General features: G+C 41.0%; 1 protein-coding gene across 4 annotated transcripts in view; it reads left to right on the top strand.

The window, feature by feature from the left end:
• The window catches only part of ELMO1 (engulfment and cell motility 1), a 590,246-nt gene that overhangs the window by 347,504 nt on the left and 221,574 nt on the right, over window positions 1–21,168 (top strand). For all 4 annotated transcript variants that reach the window (XM_023183031.1, XM_023183034.1, XM_023183032.1 and 1 more), the window contains one exon: window positions 983–1,091. In XM_023183031.1, the coding sequence (XP_023038799.1) occupies window positions 983–1,091 (109 nt within the window). The remainder of the gene's footprint in view (window positions 1–982; window positions 1,092–21,168) is intronic.

Below are 21,168 nucleotides of genomic sequence, written 5' to 3'. Positions count from 1 at the left end.
TTCCTTCCTTCCTTCCTTCCTTCCTCTTTCTCTCTTTCTCTTTCTTTTTTCTTTCTTTCTTTTTTCTTTTCTTTCTTTCTCTCTCTTTCTTTCTTTTTTTCTTTCTCTTTCTTTCTTCATTTCTTCCTTTCTTCCTTTTTTTCTTCCCTTCTTTTTTTTTTTTTTTGTTGTTGTTTTTTGTTTCGAGGTGGAGTCTCGCTCCGTCACTCAGGCTGGAGTGCAGTGGCACTATCTCGGCTCACTGCAACCTCCACTTCCTGGGTCCAGGTGATTCTCCTGCCGCAGCCTGCCCCCTACCTGCGATTAAAGGCACCTGCCACCGCACCCAGAAAATTTTGTTATTTTTAGTAGAGACGGAGTTTCACCATGTTGGTCAGGCTAGTCTCCAACTCCTGACCTCCAATGATCCGCCCGCTTCGGCCTCCCACAGGGCTGGGATTACAGGCGTGAATCACCATACCCGGCCCCAGTTTTTCTTAGTATGGAGTCTCAGGAAAGGACTCTGATTGGTCCATCATGTCACATTTTCCAGCCATGATTTATTCAACTGATGCCAGAGGGTGAAGATCTTGTAAGAATATGGACTTCCTTGGAAGATATCCTGTTGAAGTTTGAGATTGAAGTCACAGAAGGAGTTACTATTCCCAAGAAAAGAGGATAGAAATGGGAGGACAAGAGAGTTGTTTGGTCACTGAAATAAAAAAGTCTTTATTGTACTATTCCAAAACGTTCTCCACAGGCTCCTCTGTGTAAATGGGAACCAACAAGCAAAATATCCTCTTACAGGGTTGAAGAGGGTTGTCAAAGATTTAGTAGGGGAAAATGAGACTTTTAGGTCCTATATACTTGCAGTACTATTTTGTCCTGGCCCCGAGAGTCTTCATTTGGGGATCTGAAGTGGATCTGTGTATTCACTTATTGGAATTCTTAATGTTTTCCGCAATTGAATTGCTTTTCTAATCTGTTCCCTTTCCCATTACAGATTGTGCTTGAAAACAGTAGCCGAGAAGACAAGCATGAATGTCCCTTTGGCCGCAGTAGTATAGAGCTGACCAAGATGCTGTGTGAGATCTTGAAAGTGGGCGAGTTGCGTAAGTATACTTATTTCCCACATGAGTGTGAAGCTTGGCAGAGTCCCAGCTTCCAGGGTTGTGCCCTTACCTGTGTGAAGAAATCCCAAGATGCCGACAGCCTCTTATGGTCATCACTGTGCGCAGGTTGATTATTATTTGGCTCAGGTTTACAATACATACTTTTGCATGCCTGCTCTGGAAGTAAATGTGATTAAAACCTATGGGAATGGAGAAATTTACAGATATTGTGGCTGAGTTTCAAATATCATGTAAATGAGTACATATTAAAACAGGCTTGCTTCTGTTGAGGAAAAAAAATCTATGGATTTCTTTTTTAAAATTCCAGTTTATAACCTACCAGTAGATCCTTTCTTTCAAAGCAATTTTTCTCTATAAAGAAAAATTGAATACTTTAATGAAATTCTCTTGCTCCCTGTGTTTCTGTTGTTTGGAATACTTTCTCTAAGAAAGAAGAAATTACTAAAGAAAATGGGTAGCTGAAAATGAAAAATGTGATCAGCAATATTTTTATTGCTCTTTTTCTTATATCACAAAATTTATGAGAGTACATACAGAAAAAGAAAGGATGGTAATTTCCTTGCCTTTCATTCATTGGCATAATTTGGCTTTAACCTATGAAGGTGGATATGATCTAACCAGTCCTCATTATCATTGTCGACATTGAGTCTTCTTAAAGTGGTTTACTTCCATTCCATCCAACATTTAGAAGCCAGCACACATATAAATCTTTCCTCACAGGCTTAATCACATGAGCACCAGAAAAGACTGTTTACAACAGAAAAATGTTGGGGTGTTTGGTATTACTGTGAAAACATAAATATTCAGTTGCTTGCTTGAGAGCTTAAAATAATGTCCTGAAATGATTAATGGGAGGAATCTGATGATTACTTTGGAAAGAGAGTTATGTTTTATTTACAGTGTAGAACTGACTACAGGTGCTGCTGAAATAAACTAGAAAATTTAATACTTAGTAAGGAAAAATACTAAGAAATTGAGCCTGCTTGGCCAAGTGGGAACCTTTATCATCTTCCAGTGAGGGCTCATGGGAGGAAGCAGTCTATGTTGACATGGAACATGAGCATTTTTGCATTGGAACAGTAGCAATGTAACCTAAGAGATCTCTGCATTCATCTACTCTGGTTTATAGCTCACCAAATGTGAACATTTCTGTTTACGTGGATCCTTGACTTGAGTTATCCTTCTCACTCCCTAATTACACTTAACTCGCTGGGATTTCAGTCTGCAGTATCGCTTACTGTTTACTCAGCTTAAGGATGTAAGTCCTAAATCAAACAAATACTGCTGAATTTCTCCATCTGATAACTGTGACTGTTTCATGTTTATCTCAATTTCATGGGGGAAATTGGTGAAAGCTGCTGGCTGGAAAGCATGTCTGGACCATCTAGTTAATTTTCAGGAACTGGAGTGAGTAGTGGTGTTCTACCAGATGGGTATTTCTGTGTCCAAGGTACTGCTCTGCACTGCCCTTTGTTGTCCCCTCCTTTCTGATGACACCCTTTAGCTGTTTATGCTCATCTTGATGGCAGCAGAAGGCACACTGTCTATGTGCCTTCACTTATGTTCTGTGACGTGCCATACCCAGCTATCTGCTCTTCTCCTTTGCCCAAGGGACATATGTCTGTCCTGCTAAAAGTAAACAAAGAAGAGTGATCTGATATAGGAGGTGGAGACTGCTGGTAATAGAGGGGAACTGAGTTCAGCTCTGCTACTTTAGGCCTTGTGTCCCTGAGTGACTTACTCAGAAACCGCACTGTGCTCCTAAACCTCCAGGTTCTCTCCAGAGCAGAATGTCTAGAAATGGATTGGTAGTATTTGGGGTGATGATTTGAGTAGTTGTGTTCATTTTCTGGCTGAAATTGCAGTGATCTCAGTGAGAGAAGCTTTTTGGGAACAGCTTGTATTCAGCCTGGGGGAAATATCTTGGAAGAGATGGCTGAATTCCAGAGCAGGTGCAGGCAGGGTAAACATGACCCTGATGTGGGCTGGCCTCTGGGTCACTGGGTCCCCATCCAGTGGGCAGAGGGGACCTCAGCTGGCAAGAGTCTGGGCAGGTAGTCCTCCTCAGGTGAGTGTTCGTTTTGTGCTTGGGGATGGGGTGGGGACAGAATAGGGGATAGGGCTTGACCTCTGGCAGGTGTAGAGTGGCACCCTGGCCTTTTGAATATCTGGTGGTCAATCCAGGAATCAGGACAGAACTCTGTGGGCTGAAATAACAGAGTGGAGATGAAGGCAAACACCTCGCGGGTCCTTGGAAGTGCCACAGATGCTCCTCCTGCACTGAAGACTGTTCTATCTCCCACCTTCTGGTGGAGAGAAGACTCCCAACATTCTGCCACAATTCACTCAGGCCTGGTTTCTGCATTGAGACTGGGCTTGGACACCTGAGGCCTGGCATTGTCAAAGCAGTCTCTCTTCACCTAAGATGACAAACACATTTATTAATTTGTTCAGTGAAATCTATTCAGTACTTAAAACATGCCACAGACTATTAGGGGCACTGCAGGTACAAAGGAACCAGATGTGGTCCTTGTCCCTGAGGGAGTTCAGAAAACTTCCTACACACTTCAGAAAGTGGGAGAATGAGCTGGGACTGATACTTTTTCCTATGAGTCTTGTCATTATGTTTTTTAACACACGCCCGTCATCTGTCCTGAAGCATAATTTCCCCAATGTTGTAGTAGTTGTAAGCTTAAGTTTTTAGTTTGACTTGTTGCTTGCCATAATCTGCAAAGCCCATTCTAGAAATTTGTCAAGGCTTACAAAAAACACTCATGTTTCTGAAGCCTACGTGCCAAAATGACTTGTTTTCTGCTCATAAAACATTAAAAGAATGTTACATTCTGATTGAATGCTAGACATCAAATGATAAAACACCCTGTGGTAAGAGCAAAATTGCTTTTTAATTGATTGCTTTTTGCCCATTGCCGTATTAAATAAGTTACTAATATGCAGAGCTAATCTGAATACACGCTGAAAGAAATGCCTATTTTTCTTCTGAGGAAAATTAGATTTACACACAAATCTATCTTCACTTGGCTTATATATGTCTGTTTTTCTCCATTTCTATGTTCATGGTTCTGAGCACTTCTCAGATTTGTGTTAATAATTAATCTTGAAGACTGTGGTCACTTTTGTTCTATAAAGAAGTGCTAAGACCAAAGAAATACTCAATTAAAACTCTAACTGGTGGAGAGAAAGGATGTTTACAAAAGTAGAAAGATCCAATTTTCTAGAAAGGGTTTCTCTTTTGATTTTAATTTTTGGTCTCTTGAGGAAACCCACTTCTGAAATATCAATTATATTTTGGTGTCTAAAGCAAACATATTAATGTTCAATTAATTACTAATACCAAATATTTATGTACCATTTTCTAAGGTTGCTTTAAAAAAAAAAACAGCACTGTTTCCTGCTTCTTAATTATTGACATTGCAAGAAGCAAATGCTACCTCTAATAGCATGGTCCAAAATAATGTCTGTTTACATTCTGAGAGCACTTCGTCAAGGTTATTCAGTTGAAGTCTGTAACACTCTCAGGAGTTAATCAAGAGCAATGGCATCTATGTTTATTAGTGAAGGGAAGACCTACTTACTTGCATAATGTCTGAGTTTACTGAGCTCGAACTGGAATTTAGAAAGCCAAAAAAGAAAAGAGACAGTGTAGAAAGAGTCAAGAAAGTAGAGTGATTGCCTTTGGGCATCTGAATGACCCATCTTGGTCACTGGCTTTATGCCTTGGGCATGTTTCTTCTCTGTTCTGAGCCTCTGGTTCCTTATTTATGAGCTAAAGATAGTACACACTGCGCACGGTTGGAGCCTTAAATGAGATAATGGATGTTGTCCTAGTTAGAAGATGGGTAATTTTGGGGCCGAATGTGGTGGCTCACACCTGTAATCCCAGCACTTTGGGAGGCCGAGGTGGGCGGATCATGAGGTCAGGAGATTGAGACCGTCCTGGCGAACATAGTGAAACCCGTCTCTACTAAAAATACAAAATTAGCCAGGTATGGTGGTGAGTGACTCTAGTCCCAGCTACTTGGGAGGCTGAGGCAGGAGAATGGCGTGAACCCGGGAGGCGGAGCTTGCAGTGAGCTGAGATTGCGCCACTGCACTCCAGCCTGGGTGACAGAGTGAGACTCCATCTCAAAAAAAAAAAAGAAGATTGGTAATTTTTTTTGCAAGTGATAGAACCTCACTTTCCGTGAGCAAACTGAAAGTTCAGTGAGGCGAGGAGGGTGCTCTGGCGTAAGCGACAGCTGGATCTAGGGCCTGGAACAGTGTCTCTTGTTTCTTTATCTTCTATATATTGGTTAAATTTTTCTTTTTAACCTGCTTTTTTCATGAGGCTCTTTTGTGAGCAAGACATATTTTCTCTTAGTTTCAATTTCAGAAATTACGAAGAAGAATACTTAGGGACCTGGACGTGGTCACATATCCCCATAGCCTGGCTTGGGTAATTGGCAGCCCCAGTCAGAAGAACATGATTGAAGATTGCGAGATGATATGGTTTGGCTGTGTCCCCACCCAAATCTCATCTTGAATTGCAGCTCCCATAATTCTACGTGTTATGGGAGGGACCCAGTGGGAGATAATTGAATCATAGGGATGTTTCCCTTGTACTGTTCTCATGGTAGTGAATAAGTCTCACGAGATCTGATGGTTTTATAAGGGGAAACCCCTTTTGCTCCATTCTCATTCTCTCTTGCCTGCTGCCATGTAAGACTTGACTTTTGCCTTCCACCATGATTGTGATGCCTCCCCAGCCACGGGGCATTGTGAGTCCATTAAACCTCTTTTTCTTTATAAATTACCCAGTCTTGGGTATGTCTTTAGCAGCAGCGTGAAAACAGATTATTTCAAGAAAGGAGCAAGTCTTCAAAAGAAGAGGTATATTTGTGTGTGCAGGGTCAGTGAGCGTGGAGGGGGCAGGGAGTGGTGCCCTTACAGAAGACAGGAGGAATGGCACAGATAAATAAACATGCGCTTATTATCAATGTGAAGTCATTAAGAAGATGCCGAACTTCTAGCTGTGGAAAAAGAAATGGTAGCTATTTTTTGTTGTTGTTATTAAAGCACTTGTCCTGAAAGAAATAATAAATTGTTGGCTGGGCATGGTGGCTTGCGCCTGTAATCCCAGCACTTTCAGAGGCTGGGGTGGGTGGATCACCTGAGGTCAGGAGTTCGAGACCAGCCTGACCAACACGGTGAAACCCTGTCTCTACTAAAAATACAAAATTAGCCAGGCATGGTGGCTCATGCCTGTATTCCCAGCTGCTCAGGAAGCTGAGGCAGGAGAATCACTGGAACCCGGGAGGCGGAGGGTGCAGTGAGCCGAGATTGTCCCATTTTATTCCAGCCTACATGAAAAGAATGAAACTCTGCCTCAAAAAAATAAAAATATAAATAAATAAATACATTGTTGATGAGTGGCTGGAATACTTGGTTTCTGGTACAAATGGGTCAGTTATTCTCTTCTGAATAGGTAGGACCTTACCCAATTATATTCTGATGTCAGATGGAGCTAAGATATTTTATTTTCCTCACTCATTCATTTATTCACTTAATAACTAGGGTTCCTCTATGAGTCAGGATCAGGTTCACTGCGGACATGGATTTAGAACCCATTCTCCATCCTCAGGCAGCTCACACTAACTGGGGGGTCCTTTACATAAATAAATGATTATAAAACATTTTTCCATTTGTAACATTACATTTGAGTCACATTCATGTCTCTGGGAGGCAATATTTGGTTCCTTCTGTTTGTGAAGAACTGGGTAGGGCTGGGGAAAGGAGAGTCTTGGAAGGTGTGATAGAGAAGAAGAGATACCAGCGTGTGGGGTTAACAAAGACAAAGAGGTACAGGCAGGCATGACTGTGGGGATGGTGGGAGGCGGCTGTTGAAAATTCCAGGCAGCGAGAATTGGTGGGCTAGAAGATCTGGATCTTCGAGGAATTCTAGTTCTGTGTAGTTAATGCAGAGGGTTTGAGGGAGGAAGCAAAGGGCAGAGGTGCTAGCAGAAGAAGCAGCTGTCAGATCACAAGTTATTTGCCATGCAGAGAGTCTTGACTTTACCTTACAGGCAGTGGAAACCAATAAAAGGATTTTAATAATGAAAAGAAATGTCCTAGTTATGGGCATAACACACTAGAATTAGATTATATTTTCTGGGTGTGACAGAACTTGTGAGCATGATGGTGTATAGGCTCACCCCAGCCCTGGTCTAATAATGCAGCAGTTAGGACAATTTCAGCTACAAATAGTAGAAATCCCAATTCAAAATGTCCTGCCAGGAACATATATTGCGTAAGTCCAGAGTGGTATAGATCCTAGAGCTGGTTAGCATACCTGTTTGGTGATGTCATTAGGGACCCAAGTTATTTTCATCTTTCTCTTCTGTGTCTGGTAGCAAGGTAATGGATACCTTCACATATTCAGAGGAACAAGAGGCCATCTCTTCCAGTGGATCTCTTCTAGGTGTGTAGAAGTGTTTTTGGAAGACTTTCAGCACACTTTCTCTCATATTTTCTTGGCTGACACTGTGGCCTCTGACTGTGCCTCGCCCAGCCACGGACAGGGAATGAGACTGTCCAGAGTCTGGATTAGTCATTACCCATTACCCATTAGTATAAGATACCTCTCCTGAGTATGTTATGTGACCACAGGATGTTAGATATCTAAAGAAAACTGGAGTTCTGTTAAGATGGGAGAAATAATTACTCAAAACTCTTAATTCTATCTCTTTACAGTCTTTCCTGCAGTGTCCTTACTGGTGCAGAAAACTATAACAAATTGAAGCCAGATTGTAGCCCTCTGTCATTTTGTCTTTACTGAGAACGGGGGAAATGCACTAGTGTCTTTTGTAATGTAGCAGTATCAAAGGTTGCAGAAAAATGGAAATTGAGGTTTGATTATAATGCCTTTCTTCTTTCATCACTAAGATGCTAGGGCTCCACTACATTACTGTCGTTTTAGCAAATGGGTATTTCCACTTCCTCAGTTACGCTTTTGTGTAGGGGTTATTCTCAGGTGTATTTTGAAGGGCAGAATGGACATACATTTGTGATTGAAGCCTTGAAACAGTTTTGCCAAATTCACCTGTTTGACCATTTATAATTAGATTACAATTTGATAACTACTTCTCTGTTCTTTTTTTAAAAAATACAAAACAAAACAGAAGGAAACCTACATCACATACTATGAAAACGTTCACCATTTCCTTACTTTGTCTTTCCATGGCAATATTTATTATAACACACCAGTGGTGCCGAGCAGAGCACCTTGTATAATTCATCACCCAGACACCTCTGCTTTAGCAAGTAAAAATAACACAGATGAGCAACCTGAAGGACTGTTTGGAGTGCAGCAGCAATTAGAATAGACACTTGACTCTGGGACATTGGTGTTTTCGTACCTTGAGAAGTACCATCCATCACTTGCATTCTTGGGCAAAACATTCTAGCTAAAGAAAACTCAAGAAAATTAGCTTTTAATAATTAAATCTCTTAAGGACCTTTTTTTTTTCTTCCAAATACGAGCTTATACTCTTGCTCTATGCAAAGTGGAATGCTCTCAGATCTTGATTCTGCCCTGAATTTTCACATTGTACTGTTATATTCTATTTCAACCTTAAGTTGTAAGTAAAACAAAACCGTTATTCTAAAGCCTAACTCTGGTGTTAGGAAGTTGCAGATACTTTTGGTCCAAATTAAAATAATCATAGGAGAGAGCATAAAAGTCATTTGAAGGTGATTGTTTTAAATAATTATAAAACTAATAGTGGGATTTATAATAGCATTCTTGAAGGCAGGAGAACCTCATGTTAGATTGTTGCATTCAGAATCAGAAACCCTTGTGATAGGGATAGTTGATGTGAGGGCTTTTGCCATGATGGTTAATCTTCATCTTGCCCCTTAGTATCCCCATCTGTACCTTGGGGATATCATCATCATCAATCATCATCAGTCATCATCATCATCATCATCATCATCATCATCATCAGTCATCGTCATCATTCTCTTCTGAGAATCAGGTGAGGCAATGTAAGTTACAGTGCTTTGTTAACTGCAAAATGCCCTGTCTGTGGAAGAAATAAATTATCCTGAATATGCACAAGCTTAGAGATACCAAGATGCATCTTGCAGCAAAGCCAACTGTTTCTGTGCATTTTGTGGGCATCCTAAGAATCTGAAGCTCTGTGGTGTTTTGTTTTTGTTTCAGAAGGCAGTACTTAGAGATACTTTTGAAATTGCAGTAAAATGTTCATCCCCATAGGAAGTGGTTGCAGAGAGCAACTACACTTGGCAGTTTAAAAGGAGACTATACCAAGCACATCTCAATTATAAATGCATGAAAATAATATTTACCCTAGGCTTTTTAAGGACTTACTCCTTTTTACATTATTTCTGAAAAGATACATAGCTGGCCCCAATCAGCATCCATTCCTGTTGTCTCTTAGAGGTCATGGCTAAGAGGTGAGCTTGGTAGATTTGCCCAAGCTGGTAATGAGAGATACAGATCTGTTGAAAGGCACAGGCTCCCATTGTCTTCTTAACGCCTTATAGAAACACTTCTGGTTCATCTCAAGTGTCAGGTTTGGATGACCATTCTGATTCCTCACCTCACCCTCACTGTGGGAGGGCATTACAGCATCCTCAGAACTCCTGTAGCACTTTCTCTGTGTCTCTTTGTTATGTGTCTCTTTGTTATGCTTTCTACTGTTTATTAATACATACTCTTTTCTTTTTCTTTCATTCCTGGCCTCACTTCCCCTAAAAATTGGGGCAGTTTATAGGTAACCTTGAAGATAACAAAAAATAATGATACATGGTAAAAACCAGGACAAATAAAAAGTAAAATGAAAAAATGAATGATGAATGTTAGCAAAGTACATGTTACAAAAGCCTTTGCATTTGCTGGCAGTGGACACTGAATTTGGCTCAAATATTCATTTGTCTCAGGGAAGCAAGAGGAGCTTGAAAATATGAAACAGGTCAGTGCTCCATCTCACATGAATAAGCTCAATGTGAAAACCCAGATGCTAATTTCAATTTAAACCCAATAATGTTAAAATAGTATTTCATAATATTTAATACATTCACTAAAGATGATGGACTAGGACACATTCTTATCATTAAAGAAAAATCTGCCAGAAAGTGACAAGCTAGCATCATTCTTAAAATGAAGATACCAAAACAGCTTTCCCATAAAAAAATTAAAACTAAACTGGGATGCTATATGATGCTGATATTATTCACCATTACTATTTCTCCTTGATCTGGAAAACTTACAAACACATTAGAGGTAGAGTTCATCGATAGAAACAAATATTTTAAACTATAGGTAATAAGATTTTCTATCCCTGAAGAAGCAAAGGATAAGCTAATGTGGTTTAGCTAGATAGTGAATAAACAAAACTTAGTAGATGTTCCATATGTCAGCAATAATTAATTATAAAATGGAAAAAAAAGATTATTTAACAGTAGCAATGAAAATGTAAACTACTCTGGAATAATCCCAATGGAAAACATCTTGGAAACTTAGGTGAAGAAAATTATATAAGACTTTACCAAAATATACAATAGACATTTCAAATAAATAGAGAAGCAAAATGTTTTCTTCCTGGTAAGAAAACAATATGAAAAAGATGCAAGTTCCTCTACATTAGTGGACAGGCTCATATCGCATTCCACAGTAGCACTGGGAATTAGGGTGAAAACTTCACAGAATGACTCTAGACTTCATTTGAAAGAATAAGGGTATGAGAATTGGTAAGGGAGAACTGATAAAGAATAGCAATAGAAAAAGAATGTAAATTTTTAAACTTTTTTTTTTGCAAGAAAGTTCAAAGAATTCCTTTTTTTTTTTTTTTTTTGAGACAGGATCTCACTCTGTTGCCCAGGCTGGAGTGCAGTGGTGTGATCTCGGCTCACTGCAACCTCCGCCTCCTGGGTTCAAGCGATTCTCTTGCCTCAGCCTCCCGAGTACCTGGGATTACAGGAATGCACCACCACACTGGGCTAATTTTTGAATTTTTGGTAGACATGGGTTTTTGCCATGCTGGCGAGGCTGGTCTCGAACTCCTGACCTCAAGTGATCCGTATGCCTCAGCTTCCCAAAGTGCTGGGATTACAGGCATGAGCCACTGCACCTGGCCCAAATAACCCATTCTTTTTTCACCCAGGTTCATCTATGGTTATGTTAACATTTTGCCACATACGTTTTATCATTCATCCTCTTTCTCTCTCCCTCTCTTCTCACACACACACACACACACACACACACACACACACACACACACACAGTCATGAATTGTTACAAAAATGTTTCTTTTAGCCAAAAAAAAAATTGTTTTAAAAAATGTAACCTGAAGAAAATTTCAAAATAGAACTATTTTAAATCAGTTCTAACTCCAGCCTCTTGTCTCTGAAAGAGCAAAAGGTGCTGGAGCCCTGCCTGGCAGGAGGCTTGCCCGGGAAGGCTGTGGAGGAGGAAGGGACTCCGCTGCCACAGAGCGAGGCTCCATATGGAAGTGGTATCCGGAGTCTGGCTGAGCACCTCTGCTTGCCCTTAGAGATCTGAGAGAGACTCACTGCTGCCGAGTTCTCCCTAAAGCAGGTCCACGGTGTTGCTGTCAGGAACCTTTCTTGGATGAAACTTACGTCCACCTTCCCTTCTAGTCTTTTCCAATGCTGGTGGATGTCGTTTTCCTAAAATCCCAGTGCTTATATACATGAGGAAGTTTAAATTCAGGATGCAAGCGTCTTGTAGCAGGAGAAACATCATAAAACAAAATCACAAATGTAACAGGATTCCAATCAATGATGGAGGCAGTTTGCAGGATGGCACCATCAAGTCTCATCAGTAAAATGAGTATCAAAGTAACTACTCTCATTCCAAAGGTGTAAAGTGCAAAAACCATTTTTCCCTGGTTCCAGAGATGCCAATCTCTTCTAAATCTCAAGCTTGGACCTATGGGTTATGTTTTTTTCCAGAGTAGTAATCACTGTCATCAGCATTTCTTGTAGGATCCTGATGTACCAGTCCATACCCTCCAAAGTCCTCATAAGTTGTAAAAGTAGAATATTAGTATGGATGGCAGCATGAAATTGGAGGGAAAGTATAAGCAGAATGCTAGAAGTTTCTAATAGATAGTAAAATAAACTAATGTCACTAAAAGAAAGTAAAACCACAGAAATCAGGATGTCAAACTGCACTGAAAAGGTAACGAAATGCTAACTGTAAAGTTTTCAAAACCAAAATATACATGACTGAAACAAACAAATGGAGGAAAAAAAAAAAAAAAAAAAAACAGAAGCATACCCACAGCTAAAGTCTTTAACACACTTTTCGCAAGTGTCAGGTTTTCCCTCAGGGAGTCTGCAGTGGTTAGGGGAGCAGCTGAGGACAGAAAGTTCTAGAATGCTTTTATTTCTCATCCTTAACCTGGAGCCTTTGGTTGTAAAGATTTACCTGGTGGTTGGAGTAGATTAGAAGGTCAGTGCTAATCATGTCTCCCAACCTTGGGCACTTGAACTTCAATCAAAAACCACTTGCTGATTTTGGCTGGGCACGATGGCTCGTGCCTGTAATCCAACCACTTTGGGAGGCTGAAGCGGGCAGATCACGTGAGGTCAGGAGTTTGAAACCAGCCTGGCCAACATACTGAAACCCCTGTCTCTACTAAAATACAAAAATTAGCCAGGTATGCTTTTGGAAGCCTGTAACCCCAACTACTTGGGAGGCTGAGGCTGGAGAATCACCTGAACTCGTGAGGCAGAGGTTGGAGTGAGTCAACATCGTGCCACTGCACCCCAGCCGGGGCAACAGAGTGAGATTCCATCTCAAAAAAAGAGAAAGCATTTGCTTTTTAAAAAAGAGGGAGACCACTGCCATTTATTGGATGCTTTCTATGTAACAGAGAATTCCCAGTGTCAATAATAAGCACATGTTACCTCTGTTAACCCCCTCAGCGTCTCCATTTACAAATAAGGAACCTGAGATGAAGGGAGAGGTTAAGTAGACTGAGGTGATGCAGATATTAGATGGAGTGAATTATTGTGAGATTCTCCTATGCTGTTTGCCCTTAACTATGGTGCAATACTATCACCCACTGCTATCACTTTTTTTGTAAATATTCTGTCTTCCTTACAGACTGTAAGCCCTTTGAGGACTAGACTCATAGTGAATTCATCTTCCATCTTAAATTCTAGCCCAGTGTTTTTACATGTAGTCTGCATTTAATAAGTGTTTGTTGCATGAACAGAGTAGCTTTCTATTTGCTTCAGGGTCAGTTCGAAAAATATTCTTCAGACATTGCTAAATTTTTAATGAACTTTGCATTTTACCCTGAAACCTCTCAAACAACATTCTTGTTTTCTTCTAAAATAAGTGAGAATGAGTTATACTAAAGGGCTTTTCTTCATTCCTCTGCCTTCCCCTCCTCCACAGGGTAATTTGGTTGAGAAGGCCCACTGAGTCCAAATTTGAGTTAGAAAATATCAACACTACAGTATGTTCCCCTAAGAGGAAAAAAAATGATCTATTTTCAATCTTGTGTTTCAGAACACACAGCTGTGTGACTTCCTAATTTATTATATCCCCAACTGCCTCCAGACAGCTCTCAGCTTGCTGCTTTTTTTCTACCCACTCCTGCTCTATGGGAAATGAGTTCAACTTTAACCAGCACAGAGTTCAATCTCTGTTCTAGGCAGAACTCCAGCAAGGACTCCGAGAGGCCAGTAAACAGCACTTCTGCAGAGCTGCCTCCTCCTCAGCAGGTGCACCTATCCACCAGGACTTGATGGGAGCCAGGTCCTCTCGGATGGTGGCTGTCGGAAGCCAGATTATCAGGGGCAGCTCCAGCTGGCAGGTCTTCTGGCTGCCTGTCTCTCTGGAGTGAGCTCGCTCTCTTCCTCCCAGAGAGGCCTTTCTGACCTGTCTGCAGGGAGCGGGACACAATTCTAGATCCCAGCAAACAAGCCCAATGTGGCTTCCCTTAATTTTACTTCCCAAGGGTTTTGGCAACAAGAACAGATTGCAGCTGTGGCCTGAGCATCTTTAGAAGTGTGAATCACATTTTTTTCCCTGAAGAAGCTATTTTGAGCTTTATAATTGCATATTTCCATGCTTTTTTTTTACAGAGTGAGTAAGGAGAATGACTTGCATTTTTTTACATGGAAATCTGCTGGTTTCTTTGCTCTTCTGTCTTGTATAACTTAGTCCGGTGATTCCTGCACTTGGCTGTGTATCAGATTCACTTCAGGGAGCTTCTGTGAAATGCAAATTCCTGCAGGGGAATCCAGAAATCAGCAAGCTTAATAGACTCTGCAGTTGATTCCTAGGCAGCCTGACTGCCCCCTCCCAACTTTGGACTTACCCTTTCCTGGGAATTCAGATCATGGCTAAGTGGATATTACTGTGTGGTGGCAAGAGCCACTCACAGTGCCTAAGAGAGATTAAGCATTAGAAGACCTGGATTCTGGTTCTGGCTCCACTACCAAGCAGCTCTAGACAAGCAACTCCTGTATAGTTCTCATGTTCTTAGGCGGGGAAGTGCTGGGATTGTCCAGGTGGCCACCAACTCAAAACTACTGTGGTACTCCTTGTTATGTAACCAATATGCTGACTGTAACCACCACATTCATTTTACTTGAACTTTGTTGTCACCTGTTCTTGAGTGACATGTGTATAACCTGAGTTGGCTATTCTATTCTGTATAAGAGAATTATGGAAATGCCCACAGGCCTTGTTATAAAGGGCTCCTGGGGAATAGGCAACCTCAAAGCATGGACCAAAGGATTTACCTCTCCCCTGCAGGTATGATGACTCTCAGCTTTTGGACAGACATTTAAGCAAAATGGGCTTTTCCATTTGTTTGTTTGTTTGTTTGAGACAGCATCACCCAGGCTGGAGTGCAGTAATGCAGTCACAGCTCACTGCAACCTCTGCTTCCCAGGTTCAAGTGATCTTCCCATCTCAGCTTCCCAAGTAGCTGGAACCACAGACACATGCCACCACACCCAGCTAATTTTTGTATTTTTTTTTTTTGGTAGAGGCAGGGTTTCACCATGTTACCCAGGCTGGTCTCAAACTCCTGGGACTCAAGCAAGCCGACTGCTTCGGCCTCCCAAAGTGCTGGGATTACAGATGTGAACCACTGTGCCCGGCTGTGAAATATGCCTTTCTCATTCTGCATGTTTTTCTACTTTGAAATATCAACCATCAGAGTATTTTTAGAGGAATTAAACATTAATTTTGCCAGAACAGATATAGGAAGTGGTAAAAAAAAAAAAAAAAAAAAACCCTCTGTTTTCGTTATTTTCTGCCCAACTGATTTCTCCCCCTCTATTTTCCCACGTAAGCATCCCCTGAGCTAGGTTTGGTGACCACTCTATAATGCCAGTGCAGCTTTTGGGGGCTGTGGCAGGTGCCTGGCCCATCTTTACGTGGAAACAGCAGTGTTTAAATAAACCTGACACTTGGAGGAACAAATGAACCTAAATGCAAATGCTATTAACATTTCTGCAAGTCATACCTATCCCCAAGAAGCATAGCTCTCATGTTTCTTTGTCTTTTATTGGCAATTTAATTGTTTGAGAAATTGCTTTTTGCCAGAGTCCCTAAGAATCCTACCAAAATGCACTAACTTATTTTCCCATCGACTTGCCCGGGTGAGAACTCATCCTGCTGCTTTTCTGTGTTATTGTCACCATCAGAAGAAACCTCAAATATGAGGTCTCGCAGGGTTCATTGTTTTCATCATTTTTTTGTTTTTGTTTTAGATCAGGAATTTGCCTTAATGCATATTGTATTAGTCCATTTTTATGCTGCTGATAAAGACATACTTGAGACTGGGTAATTTATAAAGAAAAGAGGTTTAATGGACTCACAGTTCCGCATGTCTGGGGAGACCTCACAATCATGGGAGAAGGCAAGAGGCACGTCTTACATGGCAGCAGGCAAAGAGGGAATGAGAGCCAAGTGAAAGGGGTTTATCTCATGAGACTTATTCACTACCATGAGAACAGTATGGGGAAAATCACTCCCATGATTCAGTTATCTCCCACTGGGTCCCTCCCACAACACATGGGAATTATGGAAGCTAAAATTCTATATGAGATTTGGGTGGGGACGCAGTCAAACCATATCACATATACTATACCAAATTCTTCTATGTGATTTTACTATAAAAATGGACTAATATGCATATTAGTTTATATCCTGACTCTTTTCACTTAATGTATTAGAGACATCTTTCCTTTCAGAAAATATGTTCATTTGTAGTTCATTCAAACTTTTAATAATTGCATAGTATTCAATTTTATAGATAAGGTCATTTTGTGGATATGGATATAAATAGTATTTCATTTTATGTAAGTGTGTTTCCTATTGACAGGTATTTACATTGTTTGCAAATTTTTGTTTTTATAAAGAGCACCGGGATGAACATTTGCTCAGTAAATACACTTAACATGTTAGCACTGGGGCTATAGCAGTGAAATAATCTGACTACTATGCATTCCCTTAAAGAGAATATATTTTAGTTGGAGAAAGATAATAAACAGCTAAAGAAGTATGTCATATGGTGAAAAATACAATGGAGAAAAATCCAGCAGAAAAGGGAGGACTCATGAGATTGCCTCATTGAGAAGGTGACATTGATCAAAATTATGAATGAAGGGAGGAAGTGGGCCAAGATGGTGTCTGGACAAGAGTTTTCCAGAAAGAGGGAACAGCCAATATGAAGACCCTGAGGCATGAGTGTTCGCCATGAGAAAGTAAGAACACAGAGGCCAGTGGGGGTGAAGCAGAGAGAACCAGGGGAAGATAGTGTAAGAGTGGGGTAGTGGGTGGCCGGGCACAGTGGCTCACACCTGCAACTCCAGCACTTTGAGAGGCTGAGGCAGGTGGATCACGAGGTCAGGAGTTCAAGACCAGCCTGGCCAACATAGTGAAACCCCGTCTCTACTAAAAATATTTAAAAAATTTAGCCAGTCATGGTGGCAGGCGCCTGTGGTCCCAGCTACGTGGGACACTGAGGCAGGAGAATTGCTTGAACTCTGGAGGCAGAGATTGCAGTGAGCCAAGATCATGCCACTGCACTCCAGCCTGGGTGACACAGCGAGACTCTGTCTCAAAAAACAAAACAAAACAAAAAAAGGGACAGTGAGTGAGAGATTCTTCAAGCACCTGTAGGCCCTTGTAACCAATTTGGCTTTTACTTTACGTAGAAAGAGAAGCCATTGGGCAGATTGAGCCTACATATGACATGTGATTTATAATTTCAAAGAACTGTGTGGCTCATCTATTGAGATTAGACTGTGGGAGGTCAAATTAATACACCCCACTACAATAAGCAAGTTGAGAGATGATGGTGTCCTGAACCAGAGTGTTAGCAGTGGTAGTACTGTAAAAAGGTTGGATTCAGGATTTATGTTAAAGGTAGAGCCAACAGGATTTTCCTGGATGACTGGATGTGGAGTGGGGAATAAGAGGAGTGAAGCATGGATGACTAGAAGCAGGGAGTCATCACTGAAATTGATGGAGGGGCATACAAGATTAAGGGTTCTGTTTTATTTGTGTTAGTTTTGAGATGTTGTTTAGACATGTAATTGGAGATGCTGATTTCAAAGTTGGATATATGTGTCTGGAGTTTAGGGGATGGTTTTGAATTGGAGATTTAACTTTGGGCATCACGAGTACATAGATAATAGTTAAAGCTATGAGACTGAATGAAAACATCGAAGATGCCCTAGAATTGATCCCTAGAGCACCACAAGATTTAGAGGCTGGGGAGAAGAGGAGGCTGGGGAAGGAATTGAATGTGGGGCCCCAGGGGCATAGGAAGAAACTCAAGAGAAAGTTCAATTTAAGGTGAAGGAGAGATTACAGTGTCATATGCTTCAGGTGGTGGGGTTAAATGAGGACTGATAACTGACCATTGATTTTAGTAAGGTGGAGGTCAGGGTGACCTGAACAAGAGTGATTTCATTGGAGTTGGGGAGGAGAGAGCCCAACTAGATGAGTTAAGAGCAAGTAGGGGCAGAGGCATTGGGACGGTTAGTAGAAATGCATGCTGCTCAGTGTGGGTCGATGATGGCTGTGAGGAGATAGTGAAGGGGGGCTTTTAGAAACTTTTACACAGTTTGACATCACCATAGCCTTCAATGAAGCCCATGATCATTTTTCTGGGGATTAAATTTCATTATACTTTTTTTTCAAGAGTGTCTGTTTCTAAACAACAAGTTAGAAATTGAAAACAAACTGGTTTTCACTGCAGATAGTTTGACAGGTACTGATATAGATGACCATTTAAAGGGGCTTTGCTTCACAGTGATATAGAAAATAAGGTGGAAGCTGGAAGGGAAGTTATAGTCAAGTGAGATTTCTTCATCGGTGGGGGAAATAACAGCATGTTTATATGCTCCTGGGGAAGATTTGGTAGAGAGGGAAAATTTGATGAAGAAGGAGACCTGTATCTCTGTCTTTACACACACCTTAATAATTTCCTTAGCCAAGTGTCTACCAACAGATTCTGAATTAGTGCATACTTTTAGTATTTTTAAATTCACAGGTAATATATGTTCAATGCTAAAAAATTTAAACATGCAGAGAAGCAGAACCAATAATTATATATTATCCTGCCACCAAGAGGGATTCATATATACCTTTCCACATTTTGGGGCATTAAAATAGGATTAAAGTATGTATTTTTTAAATATTCTATTATTTAATATATTGTAACTATCCACGATAATGAAAATGTAATTGTATCATTATTTAATGTTTGCTTAGTGTTTCATTGCATCTACTATAATTAATTTGACTAGACTCTTATTGCAGGATATTTAAGGACATTTCTCTTTTTCATGAGAAATAGCAGTGTGATGAACATCCTTGTAATTCCATGTGATTATTTCCTGCAAGTTAATTCTTAGAAGAAGTTCTGTGTCAAATGGTCTGAAATCTTCAAGTTTTTTATTTATTTACCAAATTAACCCCTGGAAAAGCTGAAGCATTTGCACTTCACTGAGCAGTCATGTAGATTCAGATAAAAGGCAGTTTTTGAACTAATTAAAAAATTGGGGGTGAAGGAAGAAACCTACCTGAGATAGTGGGATTTGAGGTGATCCATATATAGGAAGATATTAAGATAGATGATAATAGATATAGACACGATAGAGACTTTCGGATTAGGCGTGGTAGATTTATGCATATTTATGATAGAGATTTATAGGTAGAGATTTATCGATAGGGATTTATGGATGCTCTTTCTTCATCTCCACTATAGCCATATTATTACTTTCGTGTGCCCTAGGTACTTTTGCCTTTATGGGTCCCTTCCTTCATAAAACAATATTAAAACTTACATTTTATGACTGCATTATTATGAAGATGGATATAATCCTGGCTGGATTCATTATTATTCTATTTATGTTTTCCTTCTGATTTAACTGAAATTAAAATATTTTCAGGGGTGTCTGAAAGCATTGCGGGCCTGCAGCACTGTGCCTGCCAGGCCTCCTGACTAGGTCAGTCCCGATTCTGTTTCTCTGTACTTTTTATATTTTTGATAATGAATAGACATTACTTATAAAAAATAAAAGAGGAAAATATCAAACTAAATGTATAAATATTCATGCTTCCTAGGTAGGTTTCTTTCCCTCTGCTCATGAAGGCAGGAGGTACATTCCCCTTTGCTCGTATGCTCCGGCTCATTTCTCCCTAACAGTGGGCTAGACTGGAAGGCCTGGCTCCTACAATCAAGAAAAAGTGAAAATGCACTAGCTCCTCTCTCCACCTGTGGCTCCTCCCTGGGTCACCATTCACCCCCTTGTTGGCGCCTGAAACTTGATGCCATCTTCAGTCACTGCCTCACATCCTTAGCCAGCCAGTGGTCACATCCTGTTAATTCAGTACCCATATTTCTTAAATCTCCTGATTTTTCTGCATATGCACTTCCATCAGTCTAATTCAGATCACCATTGTATGGCCTGCATCTTTGCCACCTCCAGTCCACCCCTGCTTCATCCGGCAACTGTGTGTTTTTTCCTACAGCATTGTCAGACCTGTCTAAAACCCCTCACTGGGCCACGATTCCTCTTAGGCTGAAGCCCAGACTTCTTTGCAACACCTCCATGCCACAGAAATCTCAGTGTGATGTGCTTCCTCTTCACCCTGGGCCATGGCCCACACTGGGTCCTCATTCCAGAATGTCCTTTCCATCCCTGTGCTTGTGCAGTTCAGACCCCCTTCTTAGCCTCTCTCCCTGAGGGCACAGCTCCCTGCGATCTGGGCTTGATCCTGCCCTTCCCCTTGTTGAGGCACATCTCACACTGTATTGAATTGCATATTTTCATATATTTATTTGCAGCTTTTCTCCCTTCAGCTCCATCTGCCCCATAATTAGTATCAGTTCCATCCCAATTCTAGTATAAGATTGTCCTTTAATCCAACATGTATGTAAAGCTTGGAGAGGCTGCACGGTTTGGAGTGGGACAGCTAGTGACTACCATGCCGAACTGGACAGAAGACAGTTTTGTTAGAAAGTTAAATTCTTTGTTTCTGGGGGCACAATTGGGAGGATAAATAATCCGTAAAACCTCCCAGTCAGCACAGGCAGTCACATGGGATGGTAGAAGACAATGGGAAGGGTCTTAGCCACAGTGCCAGACACATAGCCTGTGCTCAGCAGATATTGCCTGTCACCATCATCGCGATGGAGGCAGCGTTGGGAACCCCGTCAGCCAGGAGTTTGCCCTCTCAGGGCTGTCTGTGGTGGGGGATGGTGCACCCTGAGGATGATACCATCACTGGCAGGGAGTCGGAAGGAGGTGAGAAACCAGCAGATGGGTCCTGCTGCTACTAGATTCTCACCAATGGAACTCAAGATCTTTGTTCTCTTTGTGTGGGATGGAGCCCCAGTTTCTTTGCTGCTCCTAGCCTTGAGGAGAAGTTAAAATCATAGCCAATAACAGTTACTGAACTATTTTGGCTGGGTAGAGGTTTGGGTTTTCAGGTGGTAAGGAAACAAATTTAAACAGCCAAACAAGATCA

Source organism: Piliocolobus tephrosceles, chromosome 8 (genome assembly GCF_002776525.5).
Source record: "Piliocolobus tephrosceles isolate RC106 chromosome 8, ASM277652v3, whole genome shotgun sequence".
NCBI lineage: Eukaryota > Metazoa > Chordata > Mammalia > Primates > Cercopithecidae > Piliocolobus > Piliocolobus tephrosceles.
This window is presented reverse-complemented; position numbering and strand designations above follow the sequence as displayed.